Raw genomic sequence first — 19,030 nt, forward strand, 5'->3', positions numbered from 1 at the left:
CCTGGAATGAATGGTCTTTTTTTTAATTTAAAACTGTGTTTTTATTTAAGACCTAAGGATTAAAGGTTACACTCAAAAAAGGAAGTGTTGAAAGTTTTGTTTTTAGTATTGGAAGACTTATTAAAATTATCCTTCAAACACATTTTAGATCTGTAATGTAAAATTATAGTGACACAAAGAGATACGGTTTACTGTAACCATGCTGCATCAAAGCGTAAGCGTAAGTTTGCAGTTGTTGCTGACATAATAAATTTGAGTGTACTCTAACTTCAGGTATAAAACTGCTTACTTTAGTACTGGTATCATTAAATGGAAACCATCTACAGTAGCTTTATGCATAAATTACAGCACTAAAAGATTGTTATCCTTTTGAAAGTGCAATCATTCATTTATTTAAAGCTAATTAACTTTATGACTAAACATTTTTTCAAGAGTTTACGCTTGCTTGTTTGGCATGCTGTCCCGGGAGAGAGCCCTGAGCTTATAAGATCCCCGAGCCGGGGGCTCCCTCCCGTTTGCAAGGCGAGAGGGCAGTTTGAGCTCAGGTAGATCTTGAGAACTCCCCTGCTGCTAATGAACAGACAGTGATTGCTCTTAAGAGATAACTACTTACTGGGGCATGTCTATGGTGCCGATTTGGATTAGACAGTTAACTTAAATTGCATGCTTTTGGTCGGTGGGAGGAACCCGGGGGAAACCCACGTGAGCACGGGGAGAATGTGTAAAATCCGCACAGAAACGTTGGCTGGCTTGGTAAGAACTAGAACCAGTGACGTTCTTGCTGTGAGGCAACAATGCTAACCACTGAGCCACAGTGCCACCCATCTAGGAAAGGAGGAGGAGTAGGGTGGAAGGGGGGATTCTTCAAAACAAATATGGCTGATGTATGGAACTTAGGAATCGTCTGATTGGTGAATCATAAATTAAATAATGCAGGGCCAGCTGCAAGCAAACATAAGCATGTGATCCTCTCGAAATTAGTTTATAAATGAACTTCACATAATGGATTGACTTTTTCTTTTTTTATTGTGAGACCGTGACCTGTCTTTATGTTATCATTTAGCCTGTAACAACTGTTGGGAGAGAACCTCATTTTACAATCCAGTTTAACGTGTATACCATGTGCTTATGGTAATAGTTGAAACAATTATATAATAATTAAGTGCTTACCCATTTTGTTAATGTTTTGGTAAACAAACCTTATTTATTATTTTACTGAGCAGTTACTGAGCCTGGTCCAAAAGCATTTCAGAAGTTTCAGAAGAACAGCACTGTTTTGCTTTATTTTTATTGGCTAATGAATATTTTTAGGTGTGCACTTAATTTTCCAGGTAGGTCTTGATGACATTACAGACAAAAACAAATGGCTTTTAGATTATCTTTATGTCTGTGACTCCTGTCTAGTTCAAAAATAATGAACACCCAAGGTCAACATACTGTATCAGGTGTGCAATATCTCAATGGCCAGTGGTCATCAATTATTTAAACAGGCAAATGTACCTACGTTTTGAATGATAGATAAAAAGAAACTCATTCTCGTAGAATTAGATGCCAGAATGCCTTTTGTAGTGCCCCCTTTTGTCTTTTTTAACAGAAAACAACAACACTAATGCAATAGGGACCTGCTTTTTCTATTCACAAATCCAGATGGTTCAAATTTACTCCTAACTGTAATCAGTGGTTGAATGAGGTGAAACTTCTATGCAAATCCGTAAAATTAGTGAATGATAAAAACACCCTTAAGCTTATCTCTTTTCTGCATTTTTATAAGCTAATTTAATTTTCAAAGCCCCTTTATTAGTTATATATTTTTTATTAATTTTATTGCAATTTTTTTTTATTATTCTTGAGAGATGTATATTATGTTTGCCTGTTTTGTTACTCAACCTTGAGATGACGATTGTACGATTTTGTTTGGATGTTCAGCTGGAAACAATAAAAAAATAAGGACCTGCATACTACAAAATGGCTGCTCAGCAATCACAAAATACACCATTCTTTGAATGAATCCTCTCCTAAAACATTATGGAAGACAGACAGATCTGGCTCAGGAAAATTATTTTCTATTTATTTTTATACCAGTTATATTTATAATCAACATTTTTCTAGTTAATCCACTACGTTTGTCAAAGTATTTTGTACGTGTTTTGTACTTGCCACTGTTGCCACTGGTGTGCTTGGATAGGGACTTGCGGAGCTGCGTTTCGGTGGATTTGCTCTTCAGTGTTTGAACTTTCCACAGTGAAATTTAAACCACACTGAACTAAACTGAACTTCAACTCTGAAATCTGGACTTTAATAGGACTATGTTAAGCTGCTTTGACACAATCTACATTGTAAAAAGAATTGAATTTTCTTGAAAGTTTTGTCTCTACTGTTCTAAATTTACTTTTACTTCACCTAGAGTGGTCAGTTCAGCTGAGGAAAAAAATGTAACCTTACTTAAAATAATTAGTTAGTTGCTTTTTAGGGAGTATAACACAATATCCAAATGCATATATATATTTTCTAAAGTAACATAAATATACTACATAAATATATCTACTTCAAGCTTATAAAGGTCATGAGACTTGCTAGGACAGACTAGTGAACCACTGCTTCCACTTGTAGCCAGTTAGTGTTGGCAATATGACTTGTTGTTTGTACTAACACTCTTCAGGCCATTGCTCAGTGACAGGTATTTGTTGCTGATACAGACTCAGGGTGAATGTTTTTGAACAACAACGTTTTTGTCATTCATGGTCATTCTTATCAGGCTGATTAAACCTATAGGCTAGGTTGCAAAGGGCTGCATCTCATAAACTAATGATTTAAACTAAAAGTCTCAACTAAATGTTTTAATCACACTTCAAGTCTCTTTAAAACAAACTTTAACAAAAAATTCTAACCCAAGATCTGTGAATATTGCACAATAAATTATGTGAATATGTTTCACATACATTCATTCATTCATTTTCCTTCAGCTTTATTCATTAGGGATCGCCACAGTGGAACGAACCACCAACTTATTCAGCATATATGTTTTACACAGCGGAAGTACCCAGTTGCGCCCTTCCAGCTGCAACCCAGTACTGGGAAACATTACATTAAAGACAATTTAGTTTATTCAATTCACCTATAGTGCATGTCTTTGGACTGTGGGGAAAAGAGCACCTGGCGGAAACCCACGCGAACAGCATGCAAACTCCAAACAGAAATGCCGACTGACCAGCCGGGACTCGAACCAGTGACCTTCTTGCTGTGAGGCAACAGTGCTAACCACTGATCCACTGTGTCACCCTGTGGACACACAGTAGAATGTTACATAAATAAACATTCACAAATATGAACACAACATATGCAACAGCTATTATAACCTGTAAATATCTAACATAAAATTACCTAACTATTTACTAACATTACATATAAATACTTAACGATACAACTATACAAGTAGGCTACTTTGACATAAGACAATAACATTGTGGAAGAAATTGTGCAAAAGAGGTATTTAAGGTTGAAAAAACAAGCAGTGCAACATGATTTGTGGTACATTCACAAATAAACTTTGTTTTTCCTTATTTAATCAGTAAGATGGAATTTTAGAAAAGTATCCAGTCCATATGGAGTCCATTGTCAAGACCACTCACCTGGCGAAGCACACTCAGAAATGTACAATGTTTTTCAAGAGATATAGAGTGAGTGTCAAATGTGCAAATGTGCAAAACTGGTGCAAGTGTCTGAAAATGTGTCATAGATGAAAGAGTGTTTTTTTGTAATAATATACAGTATTGCATATACAGTGATAAAAACTAAAAGTTTCCAACTTGAATCTTAGCAAGCTGAACAGGTTACAAACATAGGTTACTCTTCCATGAGAGAGAAAATGCTGAGTCACAGAGACGCAGCTCCAGGGATGTTGCATTTTGTTCACACAAAATGTAGGCTATAGTGTTACCAGGTGCCCAATCCTTCATGAAGATCTTTGTAATGCAGTGTTTGTTTGTAGAAAATAAGACAATTACCTCTGTAAAAAATACAAAATTTGCCTATTTCTGTTGTAGGAAAAACATGGTTTATTGTAACATCAAAATCAAACACTTTTATGATTGGGGTGAAAACTTGAGTGACTTTTCTTGATTCTTCTTCTTAAGTATTGTGTTTGCTTTACTCAATTACAATTCAAAGTGACTAATTGTACTTTTACTTGAGCACTTTTCTGAAGAAGATACTGTAATTTATAACTCTTACAATATTTAAACTGTGTAGTTGCATATACAATTTTCCCATATGCACTTTAAATGGGGTAAATAAACCACATAATAAATAAATAAATTCAGCATGATTTATGATTAAGTTATGTGTTTGAGTAAAAAGTTTTTTTATAAGGATGACATTTCTTCCAAATGTAAAATAATTCTTTGTATAAAAAATAAAATAAGGTGTCAACTGAGTGAAAACTAAGCTCATGTTTTTCCATAGTTACATGTGCATTCTGCCAAATAGAAGAATGGACAAGATCGACTGTAAGTCAAATCCAGTGATGGAAAGTTGATTACAGCTAGTTTTCAGTTGATATATCAGATATGAAATGTCAAGTGTTTTTTATGAAATGCTACAAATCTATTCCCAAATAAATAAAAAAAAGCAGCATTTAAACGATCATTCTACTGTATGTTAAAGAAATTGTAAATGATGCTTAAGGATCTTGGTGGATAAAGTGTATTTTAATTACACATCGACAGTATAATGTCTACACTAAAATACCAATGTATCAATCAAATTACCTCAAATTGTTGCACATAAAATAATTGCTTTTTTTTCTTTCTTTTTCTTTTCTTTTTTTTTTTTTTTTAGAATATGTTTACAGAGTTTAAAATAAAGTTTTAAAAACTTATAATAAGTGTTATAGTTTGGACTTTTTCAGTGTATACTGATAATGATTACAGATGATTATTGTATATAATACGAAGGAGACAGACAAAAGACCCATAATTAACAAAACATAATAAAACAAAAAAATTGGATCATTAGCTGATAAACTTTTACAGCTGTGTACAGTTGTGACCTGTTTGATTGACCATGATATTAACTTTAAAAAATTCATTAACAGTATAAGTGTAAAGAACAAAAACGACGATTGAACTTGATCTTGTTTTTGTCACATTGCATTGTCACTTAGTTACTCAGCTCGTTGTTTGATTGGCTGGTTTCAGTTCCACTGACGCATCATGTTGTGAGTGTATAAAAGATGAACGCGCTCCTTCATTTTACTCACTTCTTATTTATTTCTTAGAAGCATTTTGATAATTAAACCTGCCGTGATGGAGACTTGTCAGATTCGTCAGAACTACGACCGCGACTGCGAGGCTGCGATCAACAAGATGATCAATCTGGAGCTTTACGCTGCATACACCTACACCTCCATGGTAAGTGTTTATCATTCAGTCTGTTTGATCAAAACCGTTTTTCGACGAGTTGCTTAATTATCTGGGGATTATTGTCTTCCGTTCTTGACACCTCACTATCAAACGCTCAATAAAATATTTTTTTAGGCTACAAATAATTTATATATTTATATCTTGATTCATACAAAACGGTTGAATTTATTTGTAGTGACTTAAACAATTAGCATACATAAAAAGCTGCAATTAAATTAGTCTATAGCTAAAAATGAAAATATTTTCCTTTTCAAGAGATAAGTCATTTAATTATTATGATGCATATTAACCCTTCACTACATTCAACACTGGTTCTAACAATATAAAAACGTACAAGTCCAAATGCCATGAGCTGTAATGCATGTTTGTTTTATTGAACTGTACTGTAAACAGGTATTGCTGCAGATCTTGTTCTGCGATCATTTTGACTTTAATTGGATGTTTTTTGTCGGCCACATGTCAAAAATCAACTGTTCTTGATGAAAAGCCTTGTAGTTTAGCACAAATATTAACATCAATTCATAATTCTTTTTCACAGGCTCACTACTTCAAACGGGACGATGTGGCTCTTCCTGGATTTGCCAAGTTCTTCAATAAGAACAGTGAGGAGGAGCGCGGACATGCTGAGAAATTCATGGAGTTCCAGAACAAGAGAGGTGGACGCATTGTCCTCCAGGACATCAAGGTGCTTTTCTGTCATTCTGTAACATAAGCAAATCTAGTCATTGTTCTGTTGTTCAGGAATGGTCTTAACCTGTTCACTGATCTTGTATCTGCTCTTCAGAAGCCTGATCGTGATGTGTGGGGAAATGGACTGATTGCTATGCAGTGTGCTCTTCAGCTGGAGAAGAACGTCAACCAGGCTCTGCTGGACCTGCATAAGCTCGCCACAGAGATGGGAGACCCTCATGTGAGTGACCCATAAATTAGCCTCCATATACCCTTTGTAACATAGTTCATTAGTTTAATTACTATTCTCGGAAGATTTCATCCAATATAGTCTTCTGATGTCTTGTCCAACAGCTGTGTGATCACCTGGAGTCTCACTACCTGAATGAGCAGGTTGAGGCCATCAAGAAGCTTGGTGACCACATCACTAACCTCTCCAAGATGGATGCTGGAAACAACAGGATGGCGGAGTACCTGTTCGATAAGCACACCTTGGACAGCTAAACACAGACCTCTGATATGAAGTTGAAGAAATTATTTGATTACTTCTAGTAAATGTCATTAATAAAATGTTTGATGTGCTCACTGGTGAAGAATAAACATTTTGAGCTGGATTTACTTGTTTTTATTTATAATTGTAAACAATAATGGTTCCCAGTGATGGGTTGCAACTGGAAGGGCTGCGTAAAACATATACTGGATAAGTTGGCGGTTCATTCTGCTGTGTTCAATCCCTGATTAATAAAGGGACTAAGCCTAAAAGAAAATGAATGAATTGTAATGGTCTTATTGCCACTTCCAGGATGTACAGTGAATACTCTAAATTCAGAATTGGGAACCTCTCTTTGAATTCACTGCAATAATTGCCATTTTAATTGCATATTACTTAAAATGTGAAAAACAACCAATTGTTTTTAATCTGCCACTATGCTGACACAATGGTGTTTGGAGCTCCACCCTCTTTTGAAAAAGCACAACCTCATTTGAATTTTAAGCTACAGTCAACAAAATGGCACAATTTGGATCATTGTATACATGGGGCAGATTATTTGTGGGGTGTTTTGAGCTGAAACTTTACATACACTCTAGAGACATCAGAGACTTTTTATATCTTGTTAAAAAAAGGGGGCATAATAGGTCTTCTAAAACGTTTTCAGCAACTGGACATCAATCTGCAAACGGTGACTGAAGCTACAATGGCCTTCATTATGTGAAACGGACATGGGTATCTGGGCCCCTGGGAATTGCCACGGTATATTATATGCAGGGGTAATTGTGAATGCACTTACAATCATCATTTCATTACAATTCACTTTTTGGAAAGACTCAAGTGCAATATGGTCACATATGGGGATTAGGACTGCAAAGAAACATTTATTTACACATTTACATATTTACATTTACATGTCCCTTGTTTGTTCTGAGTGAGAGAGACCCTGTAGTTATGCTCAAAGTGTCATTTTACGGTATAGGGTTTTCACTGACGACATCAGCATTTCCAAGAGCAAACTATCAGTAGTTTCCATAGGGATGTTTTCCAGGCAGGTACTGATTAGGCCCAACCCTGCTTCGCTTCAGTGGGTGTGTTTGTTACTGAAACACCTGCTCCACACACTCTTGACACATCAGCCTTAAACTTAAAAATTATAGTAATGAGGTTGTGAACAAGTCAGTTCCATGCAGATTCATAAACACCAGTGCAACTGTATTATACATGGTGCTTGGCTCAGCTATACTGTACATGAAAAAATCTATGAGGGGACATGAAGGAATACCCTGTATTGAATTCATTGATTTGTGCAGCCCATACCAATGTTACAACAAATGACTGAAGAAAAACTTAAAGCAAGGCTACTTTGTTCCATTTACTTATTTTTGATTACTTTTGTTGACTATACTGTAACACAAGAGAAAGAGACTTCGCTATAACTAATATAATACATTTATAATCATACAATTTGATGTCTAACCCACAGTTCCTACTGCACACAACCTTGTCTGAGCTGGGATCAAACCAGCAATTCTTTGTATAGGAGTCGGTTGCTCTAACAAGGAGGTCAAAGACCATGGCCTCTAGCGCCTGTCACTATAGAGCACCTATTGAGGTCAGAGCAGTGAGGTTTGACTGCATAGCACTTCACTAGCTGGCCTCCATCACAGATGCAAGTGGGTGATCTAGACAGCAGAAGTCCTGATTGAGTTTTTGCAATATAATTTTTATTGATACAAATAAAGATTAAAATCAATAACTTGAAATGATACAAATGGTTTTTAAAATTTTAAAAGTAGTACTAACTGAGAACCAAATTTATCAGTAGCCAAACTTGTTAAAAAAATAAAAGATTAAAGTTATAAGATCTGGGTAAAGAGTATAACCAACTCTTATAATGTAAATGGCAAAGGCCCTTAAAGCGACGGAAGTCCAAGAGCAAAGAAGAAGGACTGATATATATATAGGCACTAATATCTTACCAAGTATGCAATCATCAATCAGATGTCGTGTCCGGTGAGTTAAAAGAATGGGATTATCAGTATGTCACCACCTTATACCCCTTACAGAAAATTTCCTAAATAGAGTGGACATTAATACAAGTTCAGAGGTCCCATTTATAAACAGAGTATATGAGTATACACCACTTCCCACACAAAGGTTATGATCTATAAAAAACTAACATGACAGAAAAATGTGTGGATCTGTAAGTAAACTCTAAGCAAACATATGTAACTGAAATTTATTTTGAACATTTTTAAAATCATCATATGATCCATAATCCTTAATATATAAATATTTATTCTGGCATATGTTTCTTGTAGGAAGGTTTCTACGCAAAGTTTTATAAATGAAACTGGTCACCACGACCCTTCAGATACAATAGACACTTTTACATGTAGTTTTGACACCTAAAAATAACCTTGAGCAATTATCAATCATGGAAAGAATCTTTACTATGAACAGTATATTTCTTAGAATAACAACAGTTATTCTAAATGTCAATCTGATGAAAAAGGATGATACGTTTGCATACTCTCAAGACAAAAACAAGAAAAGGGAAGATAAATATTTTGAATTACATATGAAAAAATATATCAACTTGTAATAATCCATAAACAATAAAATGTCAGGATAAGATAAAAACATTATAATGAACTATATAACTTACCAATCATATTATCTGCCAACATGTGCTATTTACATCTAGTCTATTATACATAATAGTGAGAATTAGTTATACTGTTTGTTTTACTAGTGTCTGCAAGTTCACTGTTTAACAGTAAACTGGTGTAGCACATTATTTATATTTTTACGACTACAGCTAATGTTTTAACTGTTTCCTTTTGCAATTATACTGTGAACATTATTTATAATTAATGAAATAACAAGCCATGCTGATACTGTTACAAGATACAGCCTCACCTCTCAACATTACTGTTGGTGCTGTTTATACTCTTTTATTAATATCCATTCATTACTGGTTTTTAGACGTCTGAAAGAGCTGCTCATCCCAATTCATTGTTTTGTAGTTATGCATACAATGATAACATTCATGGTTTCATAATAACATTGATACTTATTTTTAGTGCAGATCTAAAGAATTGAATATGTAATGTTTTTAAACTATTTCGAGAGGAGCATGTGATATGATTGATCACAGCTGATCTCTCATCCGTAGTCAGTAATAATCCAATAAGACTGACCCAAGCCTACCATAAATGCACTGATTTCACCCTACTCCCTTATTTTTGTTTTGGAAGAATTCCCCCTTCCACCCCATCTCCTCCTTTTCCTCCTTTGCCAGGGGGAGCTCTGGAGAACTAACTGATCACGGACCCCCTTACATGCTAACTGACCTGCAGGCAGGAGCCCTGGGCTCAATTATCTCAGAACTCAGGTTTCTTTCCTGGAACAGCATGCCAAACCTGCTAATAGCGTCAAGCAATATCTAAGTGTGAACTCTTGAAACTAAATTGGGTAACCCTTTACAATAACAGTACATGAATAATTATGTGTTAGTAAACTAAACATTATGAACTAATGAGTTAAAGCATGCGTTAATCATTAACTAACTTTAACTACAACATGAGTCACATGACTTCTACCTACTTGTTAGTACATTATTATTTGTTAATTAATGTATTTATTACCACATTAATTTATGCTTAATTTAACCATCATGAACTCATGATGTGTTAATGTATAATTATGCAATGACTTTACTTAGAAATCATTAACCCATTCTTAACTACTTAAGAACACTTTATGCATGTCTGTCTATTGCATTTACACTGAATAACAATAGAAAAATGTTTTGTCAACACCAACACGATAAGTTTAAACACAGGAGTTCAGTTTAAACAGTAGTTGGATGAGTTAATGATGATGTGCCCCTTCAAGTAAAGTCATGATAATTATACATTAACAGCTCATGAGTTCACGTTGGTTACATTTAGCTTGAACTTAAATGTGAATTAATATAATAATTAACAACATGTACTAACAAGTAATTAAGGTAGTCTTTATTTACATATGAACTCTTGTGACTCATGTTGTAGTTAAATTTAGTTAATTAAGTTATTAATTCATAACAAAGTAATGTTTAGTTTACATATTGATTTATGAAGGGTTCAGATGCAAAAACCTCTAAATGCCATCTGAAATTTTCTTCTAAAATTAGCATTTTTATCAGGCCGCTGTATGTAGGTTCAATAATATTACTTTTATGGCAAATAAAAAGTCTTTTTTATGGTCTTTAAAACGAAATATCTCAACATGAATAAAGGAGAATGAGAACAATGTTCATTTTTGATGGAAATTTCAGACGGCGGTTTTTGCAATAACTCTTCATATCATTATTCGTGTACTGTTATTGTAAAGTGTTAGCCAAAATTGTAAAATGCTTAAGAGCAATAGGCTAACATAATAGGCTAATATTGTCCACACCACCTCAAAAGCAGTCATTAAAAAGGTCAATGCAAGATCCTCTACCAATAATTAATTAAATAGATGTAAAAAATAAAAAAAATAAAAACTGAATTTACATATAAAGATGAATTAAAAATAATAAAGTCACACAATTAAATGTGGGATATGCAGAAATGTGTAGGCCTAGTATGCCAGTGATAAGAAGGAACTATTTTCTTTATGATGGCTTCAATTTGTATCCTAGCAAGTTGATCAGGTTACGAATGTTACTCGCATCTTCCTCAAGAGAGAAAATGCTGAGTCACAGAGACGCAGCTCCATATGTCGGCCCTTGGGAGGTTGCACTTGTCGCTTACTCAGAATCACCGCATCATTAACAGGGGTCTTTGTAATGCAGCGTTTCATTGATAATATTTTTTGACAATTGGAAAATATATTTTCCCATGTGTGTTGTATTGTAAACATATTGTTTATTGTAAGCATTAAACATTAACATTAAAATAAAACGTGACTGCACATAGCGTAATTCCACATAAAACGATCATAATAATCAAATAGTAAATAATCCAAATAGCATGTTGGATTCATTACGATATTTGTTGTGAAAAGGAAAGAATAAAACGGATTATTCGCGAAAGCTGATCTTGTTTAAGTTATCTAAGTAATTGCATCGTCACGCTGTTACTCAGCTCGTTGTTTGATTGGCTGGTTTCAGTTCCACTGACGCATCATGTTGTGTGTGTATAAAAGATGAACGCGCTCCTTCATTTCACTCACAGCTTCAGGAAGATCTGGAGAGGTTCTTGCTTCAACAGTGATTGAACGGAACTTCGATCTCGCTTGAATTTATTCTATCTCTATTTATTTATTTAAAAAAGTATTTATATAGTAAAACCTGCCGAGATGGAGACTTCTCAGATTCGCCAGAACTACGTCCGCGACTGCGAGGCTGCGATCAACAAGATGATCAATCTGGAGCTTTACGCTGGATACACCTACACCTCCATGGTAAGTGTTTGTCACTCAGTCTGTTTGATCAGAACCGTTATTTGACGAGTTGTTTAGCTGCTGAATGGGCTATTGTTTCCTTGACACCAGTATAAAACGTAAAACAATAAAAAGATGTTTTAGAAATGTACAATAGTAGGCCTGAAGAAAATATATTTAGGTTGTCTACCAGTGTTGGGATTTTCGAAAAGCAATTATTTGATTAATTTACAAAACATTTTACAGTTTTGTAGCGTAATTAATAAACATAGAAACAATAATTACACAATTTCCCTTTTCAGTGATTTAATTACAGTAACATGTTACATATTAACACTGGGGACAGGAACCTTTTTTCAGCAAAGAGCCATTTAATTTTTTTCTGGGCAAATGCCTTTTTTTAAAAGAGCCATTGGGGTATTCAATTCAATTCAATTCACCTTTATTTGTATAGCGCTTATACAATGTAGATTGTGTCAAAGCAGCTTCACATAAAAGGTCACAGTAAATAGGAACAGTGTAGTTCAGTTTGTAGTGTTTAAGTTCAGTTCAGTTGAGCTCAGTTCAGTGTGGTTTAATAATCACTACTGAGAGTCCAAGTATTGTACAGTATATGCTCAGCAAGTCAATGAATGAAGAAAGGTTTTTTCTTTTCGCCATCATCACCGCTCATTAATGTTGTTTAAATTTATGTCCGCGTTGTTACTATAAAAACATGAGTTGTTTGTCCTTTACTAGTATTGTTTATCCACAGTGCTGCACACACGCATCAGTTAAAACATCATTTTATTGTAAACTGAGTTCTTATTCATTTTGCTGTAAAAAATACAATTAAAAAGGAATTGTAAATGTATTTTCAATAGAAAACAATTTCTAGTGACGATTTCTAGTGATAGTTATAATTTTTTAAACAGTAGATTGTTATTGGAGGGGCACATATTTTTGGTCAAAGAGCCACATGCAGCTCGCTAACCATAAGTTCCCTACCATTGTATTAACCCCTCATTACTCTAAACTCTGTTATAACATAAAAATAAACTAACATACAAGTCCAAATGCCATAAGGTGCGATTGAATTAGTTTTATTAAACCGTCCTGTAAAGGGTTATGGGTGCAGTTCTTGTTCAGCGGTCATTTTGACTTTAACTGGATAGGTTTTGTCGTTTTGCACAGGCTCACTACTTCAAACGGGACGATGTGGCTCTTCCTGGATTTGCCAAGTTCTTCAATAAGAACAGCGAGGAGGAGCGTGAACATGCTGAGAAGTTCATGGAGTTCCAGAACAAGAGAGGTGGACGCATTGTCCTTCAGGACATCAAGGTGCTTTTCTGTCATTCTGTAACATAAGCAACTCTAGTCATTGTTCTGTTGTTCAGGAATGGTCTTAACTTGCTCACTGATCTTGTATCTGCTCTTCAGAAGCCTGATCGTGATGTGTGGGGAAATGGACTGATTGCTATGCAGTGTGCTCTTCAGCTGGAGAAGAACGTCAACCAGGCTCTGCTGGACCTGCATAAGCTTGCCAGCGAGATGGGAGACCCTCATGTGAGTGATTCCTAAATTCGCCTGTATATGTGTCTCTATAAAGTGGTTCTGGGAACATATTGTCCTAAATTCCCTTCTGATGTCTTGTCCAACAGCTGTGTGATTTCCTGGAGACTCACTACCTGGATGAGCAGGTTGAGGCCATCAAGAAGCTTGGTGACCACATCACTAACCTCTCCAAAATGGATGCTGGAAACAACAGGATGGCGGAGTACCTGTTCGACAAGCACACCCTGGACAGTTAAACACAGACCTCTGATCATCTGCGTCCTCAAACCTCCTGTTGTACTCTATGCTTAAATCATGAATCCATGTTCTCCCGCAGTAAAATCTTTAAGAGGTTAACATTTAGAGGCTTCATGTTTAAGATCCTGCCTTGCTTAATTAGTCATCTAGCTGATGCCTTGCTTATTGAATGTGCACTGACTTGTTGGTCACCTTGTGAATCTGATGAATAAACATTTCTGGCTGAATTTACTTCTCATCTTTTGTTTTTCAACAAACTGAAGGTGCATTAGAGGGTAGTTTATGGAGGGCATGTTTGAACCTGCTTTTCTCATTTAATAGTTAGTAATTATTTTTGTCTGGTCTAAAAAGATTAACTATTTATTTATATGGAAGATTGCAATACATTTTTGCACGACACACCAATGCCAAAAAGCTATGTATACATCCTCATTTTCATTTTGACTGATAAGTTTTATTACATCTTGTACACCTGCAAGAGGAAACTAATATATAAATTTAGATCAAATGTTACTTTAAGGTTTGATAAATATTCAGAGTTCATCATCCCTTTTTCATCTCTAAATCGCCCTGCATCTGTCCAGTGTCTATACAACCTACAGTAGTCTCCATGCAGCTTATTAATTAATGCATTATGTAAACTGGGATGGGGCTTCAACATTCACTACAGATGAATTAGTGATCCTTTGTTATGGGATTTGTTTTAAATTTGTAAGAGTCTTTGGTGACTTTTTACAGTAAATTGTTTTCATTAACTACTGTGCATCCGGAAAGTATTCATAGCGCTTCACTTTTTCCACATTTTTTTATGTTACAGCCCTATTCCAAAATGGATTAAATTCATTAATTTCCTCAAAATTCTACACACAATACCCCATAATGACAATGTGAAAAAAGATTTTGTTTTGTTGCAAATTTATTAAAAATAAAAAAAGCTGAAAAATCACATGTACATAAGGATTCACAGCCTTTGTTCAGTACTTTGTTGATGCACCTTTGGCAGCAATTACAGCCTCAAGTCTTTTGAATATGATGCCACAAGCTTGGCACACCTGTCTTTGAGAATTCTTGCCCATTCCTCTTTGCAGTACCACTCAAGCTTTATCAGATTGGATGGGAAGCGACGGTGTACTGCCATTTTCAGATCTCTCCAGAGATGTTCAATAGGATTTCGGTCTGGGCTCTGTCTGGGCCACTCAAGGACATTCACAGAGTTGTTGTGAAGCTACTCCACTGATATTGTGGCGGTGTGCTTTGGGTCATTGTCCTGCTGGAAGATGAACCGTCACCCCAGCCTGAGGTCAAGAGCACTCTGAAGCAGATTTTCATTCAGGATGATCTGTACATTGCTGCATCCATCTTTCCCTCTGTCCTGACTAGTCCTCCAGTTCCTGCTGCTGAAAAACATCCCCATAGCATGATGCTGCCACCACCATGCTTCACTGTAGGGATGGTATTAGGTATTACATTTTTTATTTTTAATAAATTTGCAAAAATTTCAAAAACTCTTATTTTTCACATTGTCATTATGGGGTATTGTGTGCAGAATTTTGAGGAAATAAAAGATTTTAATCAATTCTGGAATAAAGCTGTAACATAAAATAAATGGGGAAAAAGTGAAGCGCCATGAATACTTTCCAGATGCACAGTAAAATGTGTCTTTGTTTAAATAGTTCCAGAAATATTCTGATATAAGGAAAAAAATATAAAGAAACAGAAAGATTAAGGAAATTTCAAGTCTAATTCTAGTTGGGAAAGAAACATTTTACAAATAATAATTTATAGTATGCACACAATCGCTCCTTCTTAATGTCAAAATGCAAAACATTTCTTCTCTCATCACATTTTAAGGGAAAGTTCACCCAAAATTAAACTTCAATCATCATTTACTCAACCTCCACTTGTTCCTAACTTCTTTGACTTTCTTTCTACAGTTGAACACAAAAGAAGATTAACAGAAAAAAAAAAGCGGTAACCAGTACCCATTTGTGTTTTATACTATTTTTCGTACAATGGTTATGAATAACTACCGGCTTCCAACATTCTTCAAAATATATATTTTGTGTTTAACAGAATAAAAAAAAAAACGTTTGAAATCATTTGAGAATAAGTAACTGTTAGTAAACTTATATTTTAATAAACTTTGCCTTTAAATTATATTTGGCATCTCTACTGTCTCTTATATTTTACAAGTTTTATAGTTGCCATTTTTGTTTTTGACCAAGACTCCCTGATAGAAGATATATTGTTTCTCAGTCTTTAATGGTTAAATGATTAAACAATATAAAAAAAAACCCTCCTATACTCTGTTTTAAGGAGATTCCATGGGTTTGAAGAAAACAGGTTTGCAATAAATAACTTGATAATCTTTGATAATAAACAACTTAAAATACATTTTAAGTATTACATCAACACCAATGATTTGCAAGTGTATGAATCTAATTATTATATCCTTATTTCCTTAATTATTATATGCTTTGATCATAAACACTTAAAAAGCAGCATTAGATGATTTATTATTTATGCTGCCACTCATTTCACTGAATAATTAGATAATAATTATTCAAAATTATTATGTTGAGATTCACATTTTTCTCAAAACCCTTTATTAAGCACTTTGTTTCTATAACACATAATATATTTAAGCATAACTTTCAAAATCGGATGGTGTACACAAAGGAAACTAGATGTAATTCTTGTGTTACTTCTGGTCTGGAAGTCAAATCTACAAACACATTATGCAATTGCTGAGTCACAGCAACACAGCCCCGTATCATGACTTTGTCTCTTTATGTATTGCTAACAGACTGCATTGTACTCCACACTGGATTGTAAAAAGTGATTAATTACTTTAAAAAAATGATTGAATCCATTGCCTTAAAGGAAATTTACTTAAAACAAGTAACTAAGAACTATTATGAAACTTAACTTAATTTTGATGAATTTGCATTTAATAATTTACTTAATTTTAAAACAACAGATTTACTCCCTTTTTAAGTTCAGACAACTAATTTATTTAAACACAATGGGTTTACTAACTTTTTAAACATAAATTAAATGAATAGCATTTTACAGTTGTAAAAATGTTTTGTCTTTGGCACCCTGCTCATTTCTTTAAATCTGAACACAGTTATCAGGAGGAACTAGAGAATTGTCCCAGATGCCATAACACACAAGCTGTTGCTGCACAGGGTCATCTTGCTAAAAGTGAGAAATTTTGTCCAGTTTTCCAATGCTAGACAAAATGTGCACAGTTGTCCTGTATAATGTATTACCATAAAATTTACAAAATCAAGTCAAATCTGTGCTGACATGTGTTTTATTTTATTGTTTAAAATATATGAATCATGCGACCAGACTTGTGATATGGCCTTGATCAGATCTGCCATACCATGAAAGCTTAGGTTGCAAAATCTTATCATTTTGTTACTGCTGACGACTGCACATTAACAAGAAAAATGAAAATCATCATGAATAGACTAAATACTTATATCATACAAATTCCTCAAACATATTTTCACCTTAAAATTAAGAAATTAATGCACTGTTGTTTTTCCCCTTTGCTCATATCAACTGTTAAATAATTAACCCATCGGACAAGCAGTATAGAAAATAAATGGGTACTTTTTGATTACCACAATAAGACCATAAGGCAAAGTAGACTTTATTTAGATTAATTTATTAAAAAAAATTATTTACTATAAAAATTAATCTTTATCTTACAACATGACAACACAGAGATCCAGTGTGGTGTCACATCATTACTCTGCACTTCTTGACTGGTTGCTGGTTTCAGTTCCACTGACGCAGCATCATGAGTGTATAAAAGATGAACGCGCTCCTTCATTTCACTCACAGCTTTAGGAAGATCAGGAGAGGTTCTTGCTTCAACAGAGATTGAACGGAACTTTGATTTAATCGAAATTTATATTTTTGTTTCAGCGATATTGGTAATACAACAATAAAACCCGCAGAGATGGAGACTTGTCAGATCCGCCAGAACTACGACAGCGACTGCGAGGCTTTGATCAACAAGATGATCAATCTGGAGCTTTACGCTGAATACACCTACACCTCCATGGTAAGTGTTTATTATGGATAATCACCTTTCTATTTTTCATCTTTCTCTTGACTGTTTGTATTAGGATATGTTTTGTAAGGCACCAGTTTAAGAGCCATTTTGAGAGTGCAGCATATTTAGATTTATTTACTGAATGTTTAATACTATTCTTAAATAAATTTTCTTCCTGCAGGCTCACTACTTCAAACGGGACGATGTGGCTCTTCCTGGATTTGCCAAGTTCTTCAAGAAGAACAGCGAGGAGGAGCGCGAACATGCTGAGAAATTCATGGAGTTCCAGAACAAGAGAGGTGGACGCATTGTCCTTCAGGACATCAAGGTGTGTTGACAGTGATTTAAACACAGGCTTTTGATGTGAAACGACCTTCAGGCTCTTGTGTAATGTGCTCACTGATCTTGTTTCTCTATTCAGAAACCTGGTCGTGATGTGTGGGACAACGGGCTGACTGCTATGCAGTGTGCCCTTCAGCTGGAGAAGAGCGTCAACCAGGCTCTGTTGGACCTGCATAAAGTCACTTCTCAGAAGGGAGACCCTCATGTAAGTTCACTTCAGATAGTCACAAGTCAGCAAAAATGGTAATAAATCATTTGGGGAGCTGCTGTTTAAATAGTGCTTTGGTGTGTCTTCATACACATGGTGTATGCCCATCAATTTTGAGATTTTGTATATAGGCCATTGTCCTAAATTCCCTTCTGATGTCTTGTCCAACAGCTGTGTGATTACCTGGAGACTCACTACCTGGATGAGCAGGTTGAGGCCATCAAGAAGCTTGGTGACCACATCACTAACCTCTCCAAGATGGATGCTGGAAACAACAGGATGGCGGAGTACCTGTTTGACAAGCACACCCTGGACAGCTAAACACAGACCTCTGATCATCTGCATGCTCCAAAGTGGCCCTCTATAATATGTTCTTAAACCACTAGTTCATTATACTTAAGTAATAACACAAACCTAAACAGCTAAAAGGTTTTTAAAATCCTATTAATGTTGTTTTAGTCAAGTCTATGCTTTCTTTCTAAATGTACACTAATTGATTTTGGTGAACTTTGATGAATAAAACTCTTGGGCTGATTAAATTGCCTTTTTATTTAAAATGGTGGCGTTTAAGTCACACAAATACACACACACACACACTGTAGGACTCAAATGGTCCATTG

General features: G+C 35.0%; 3 protein-coding genes across 3 annotated transcripts; all 3 read left to right on the forward strand.

Moving 5' to 3' along the window:
• The first annotated feature begins 5,269 nt into the window (after positions 1–5,269).
• Positions 5,270–6,703, forward strand: LOC130219014 (ferritin, middle subunit-like). Its single transcript, XM_056451290.1, has 4 exons — positions 5,270–5,408; positions 5,959–6,105; positions 6,205–6,330; positions 6,444–6,703. The coding sequence occupies exons 1-4, from the start codon at positions 5,304–5,306 to the stop codon at positions 6,591–6,593; spliced, it is 528 nt and encodes a 175-aa protein (XP_056307265.1). The 5' UTR covers positions 5,270–5,303; the 3' UTR covers positions 6,594–6,703.
• A 5,054-nt stretch (positions 6,704–11,757) lies between these two features.
• Positions 11,758–14,015, forward strand: LOC130219025 (ferritin, middle subunit-like). The gene is made up of 4 exons (XM_056451299.1): positions 11,758–12,018; positions 13,171–13,317; positions 13,417–13,542; positions 13,638–14,015. The coding sequence occupies exons 1-4, from the start codon at positions 11,914–11,916 to the stop codon at positions 13,785–13,787; spliced, it is 528 nt and encodes a 175-aa protein (XP_056307274.1). The 5' UTR covers positions 11,758–11,913; the 3' UTR covers positions 13,788–14,015.
• A 3,626-nt stretch (positions 14,016–17,641) lies between these two features.
• LOC130219036 (ferritin, middle subunit-like) lies at positions 17,642–18,905 on the forward strand. The gene is made up of 4 exons (XM_056451309.1): positions 17,642–17,869; positions 18,042–18,188; positions 18,282–18,407; positions 18,582–18,905. The coding sequence occupies exons 1-4, from the start codon at positions 17,765–17,767 to the stop codon at positions 18,729–18,731; spliced, it is 528 nt and encodes a 175-aa protein (XP_056307284.1). The 5' UTR covers positions 17,642–17,764; the 3' UTR covers positions 18,732–18,905.
• The last annotated feature ends 125 nt before the right edge of the window (positions 18,906–19,030 follow it).

The sequence above is a fragment of the Danio aesculapii genome, chromosome 3, assembly GCF_903798145.1.
Source record: "Danio aesculapii chromosome 3, fDanAes4.1, whole genome shotgun sequence".
Classification (NCBI taxonomy): domain Eukaryota; kingdom Metazoa; phylum Chordata; class Actinopteri; order Cypriniformes; family Danionidae; genus Danio; species Danio aesculapii.

Excerpts from the sequence above, each read along its gene's own strand:
- LOC130219014 (XM_056451290.1), top strand. The coding sequence starts at position 5,304 with ATGGAGACTTGTCAGATTCGTCAGAACTACGACCGCGACTGCGAGGCT. Across the intron at positions 6,106-6,204 it reads TTGTCCTCCAGGACATCAAG|AAGCCTGATCGTGATGTGTG; the intron begins GTGCTTTTCTGT and ends TCTGCTCTTCAG. Across the intron at positions 6,331-6,443 it reads CAGAGATGGGAGACCCTCAT|CTGTGTGATCACCTGGAGTC; the intron begins GTGAGTGACCCA and ends CTTGTCCAACAG.
- LOC130219025 (XM_056451299.1), top strand. The coding sequence starts at position 11,914 with ATGGAGACTTCTCAGATTCGCCAGAACTACGTCCGCGACTGCGAGGCT. Across the intron at positions 12,019-13,170 it reads GATACACCTACACCTCCATG|GCTCACTACTTCAAACGGGA; the intron begins GTAAGTGTTTGT and ends CGTTTTGCACAG. Across the intron at positions 13,318-13,416 it reads TTGTCCTTCAGGACATCAAG|AAGCCTGATCGTGATGTGTG; the intron begins GTGCTTTTCTGT and ends TCTGCTCTTCAG.
- LOC130219036 (XM_056451309.1), top strand. The coding sequence starts at position 17,765 with ATGGAGACTTGTCAGATCCGCCAGAACTACGACAGCGACTGCGAGGCT. Across the intron at positions 17,870-18,041 it reads AATACACCTACACCTCCATG|GCTCACTACTTCAAACGGGA; the intron begins GTAAGTGTTTAT and ends TTCTTCCTGCAG. Across the intron at positions 18,408-18,581 it reads CTCAGAAGGGAGACCCTCAT|CTGTGTGATTACCTGGAGAC; the intron begins GTAAGTTCACTT and ends CTTGTCCAACAG.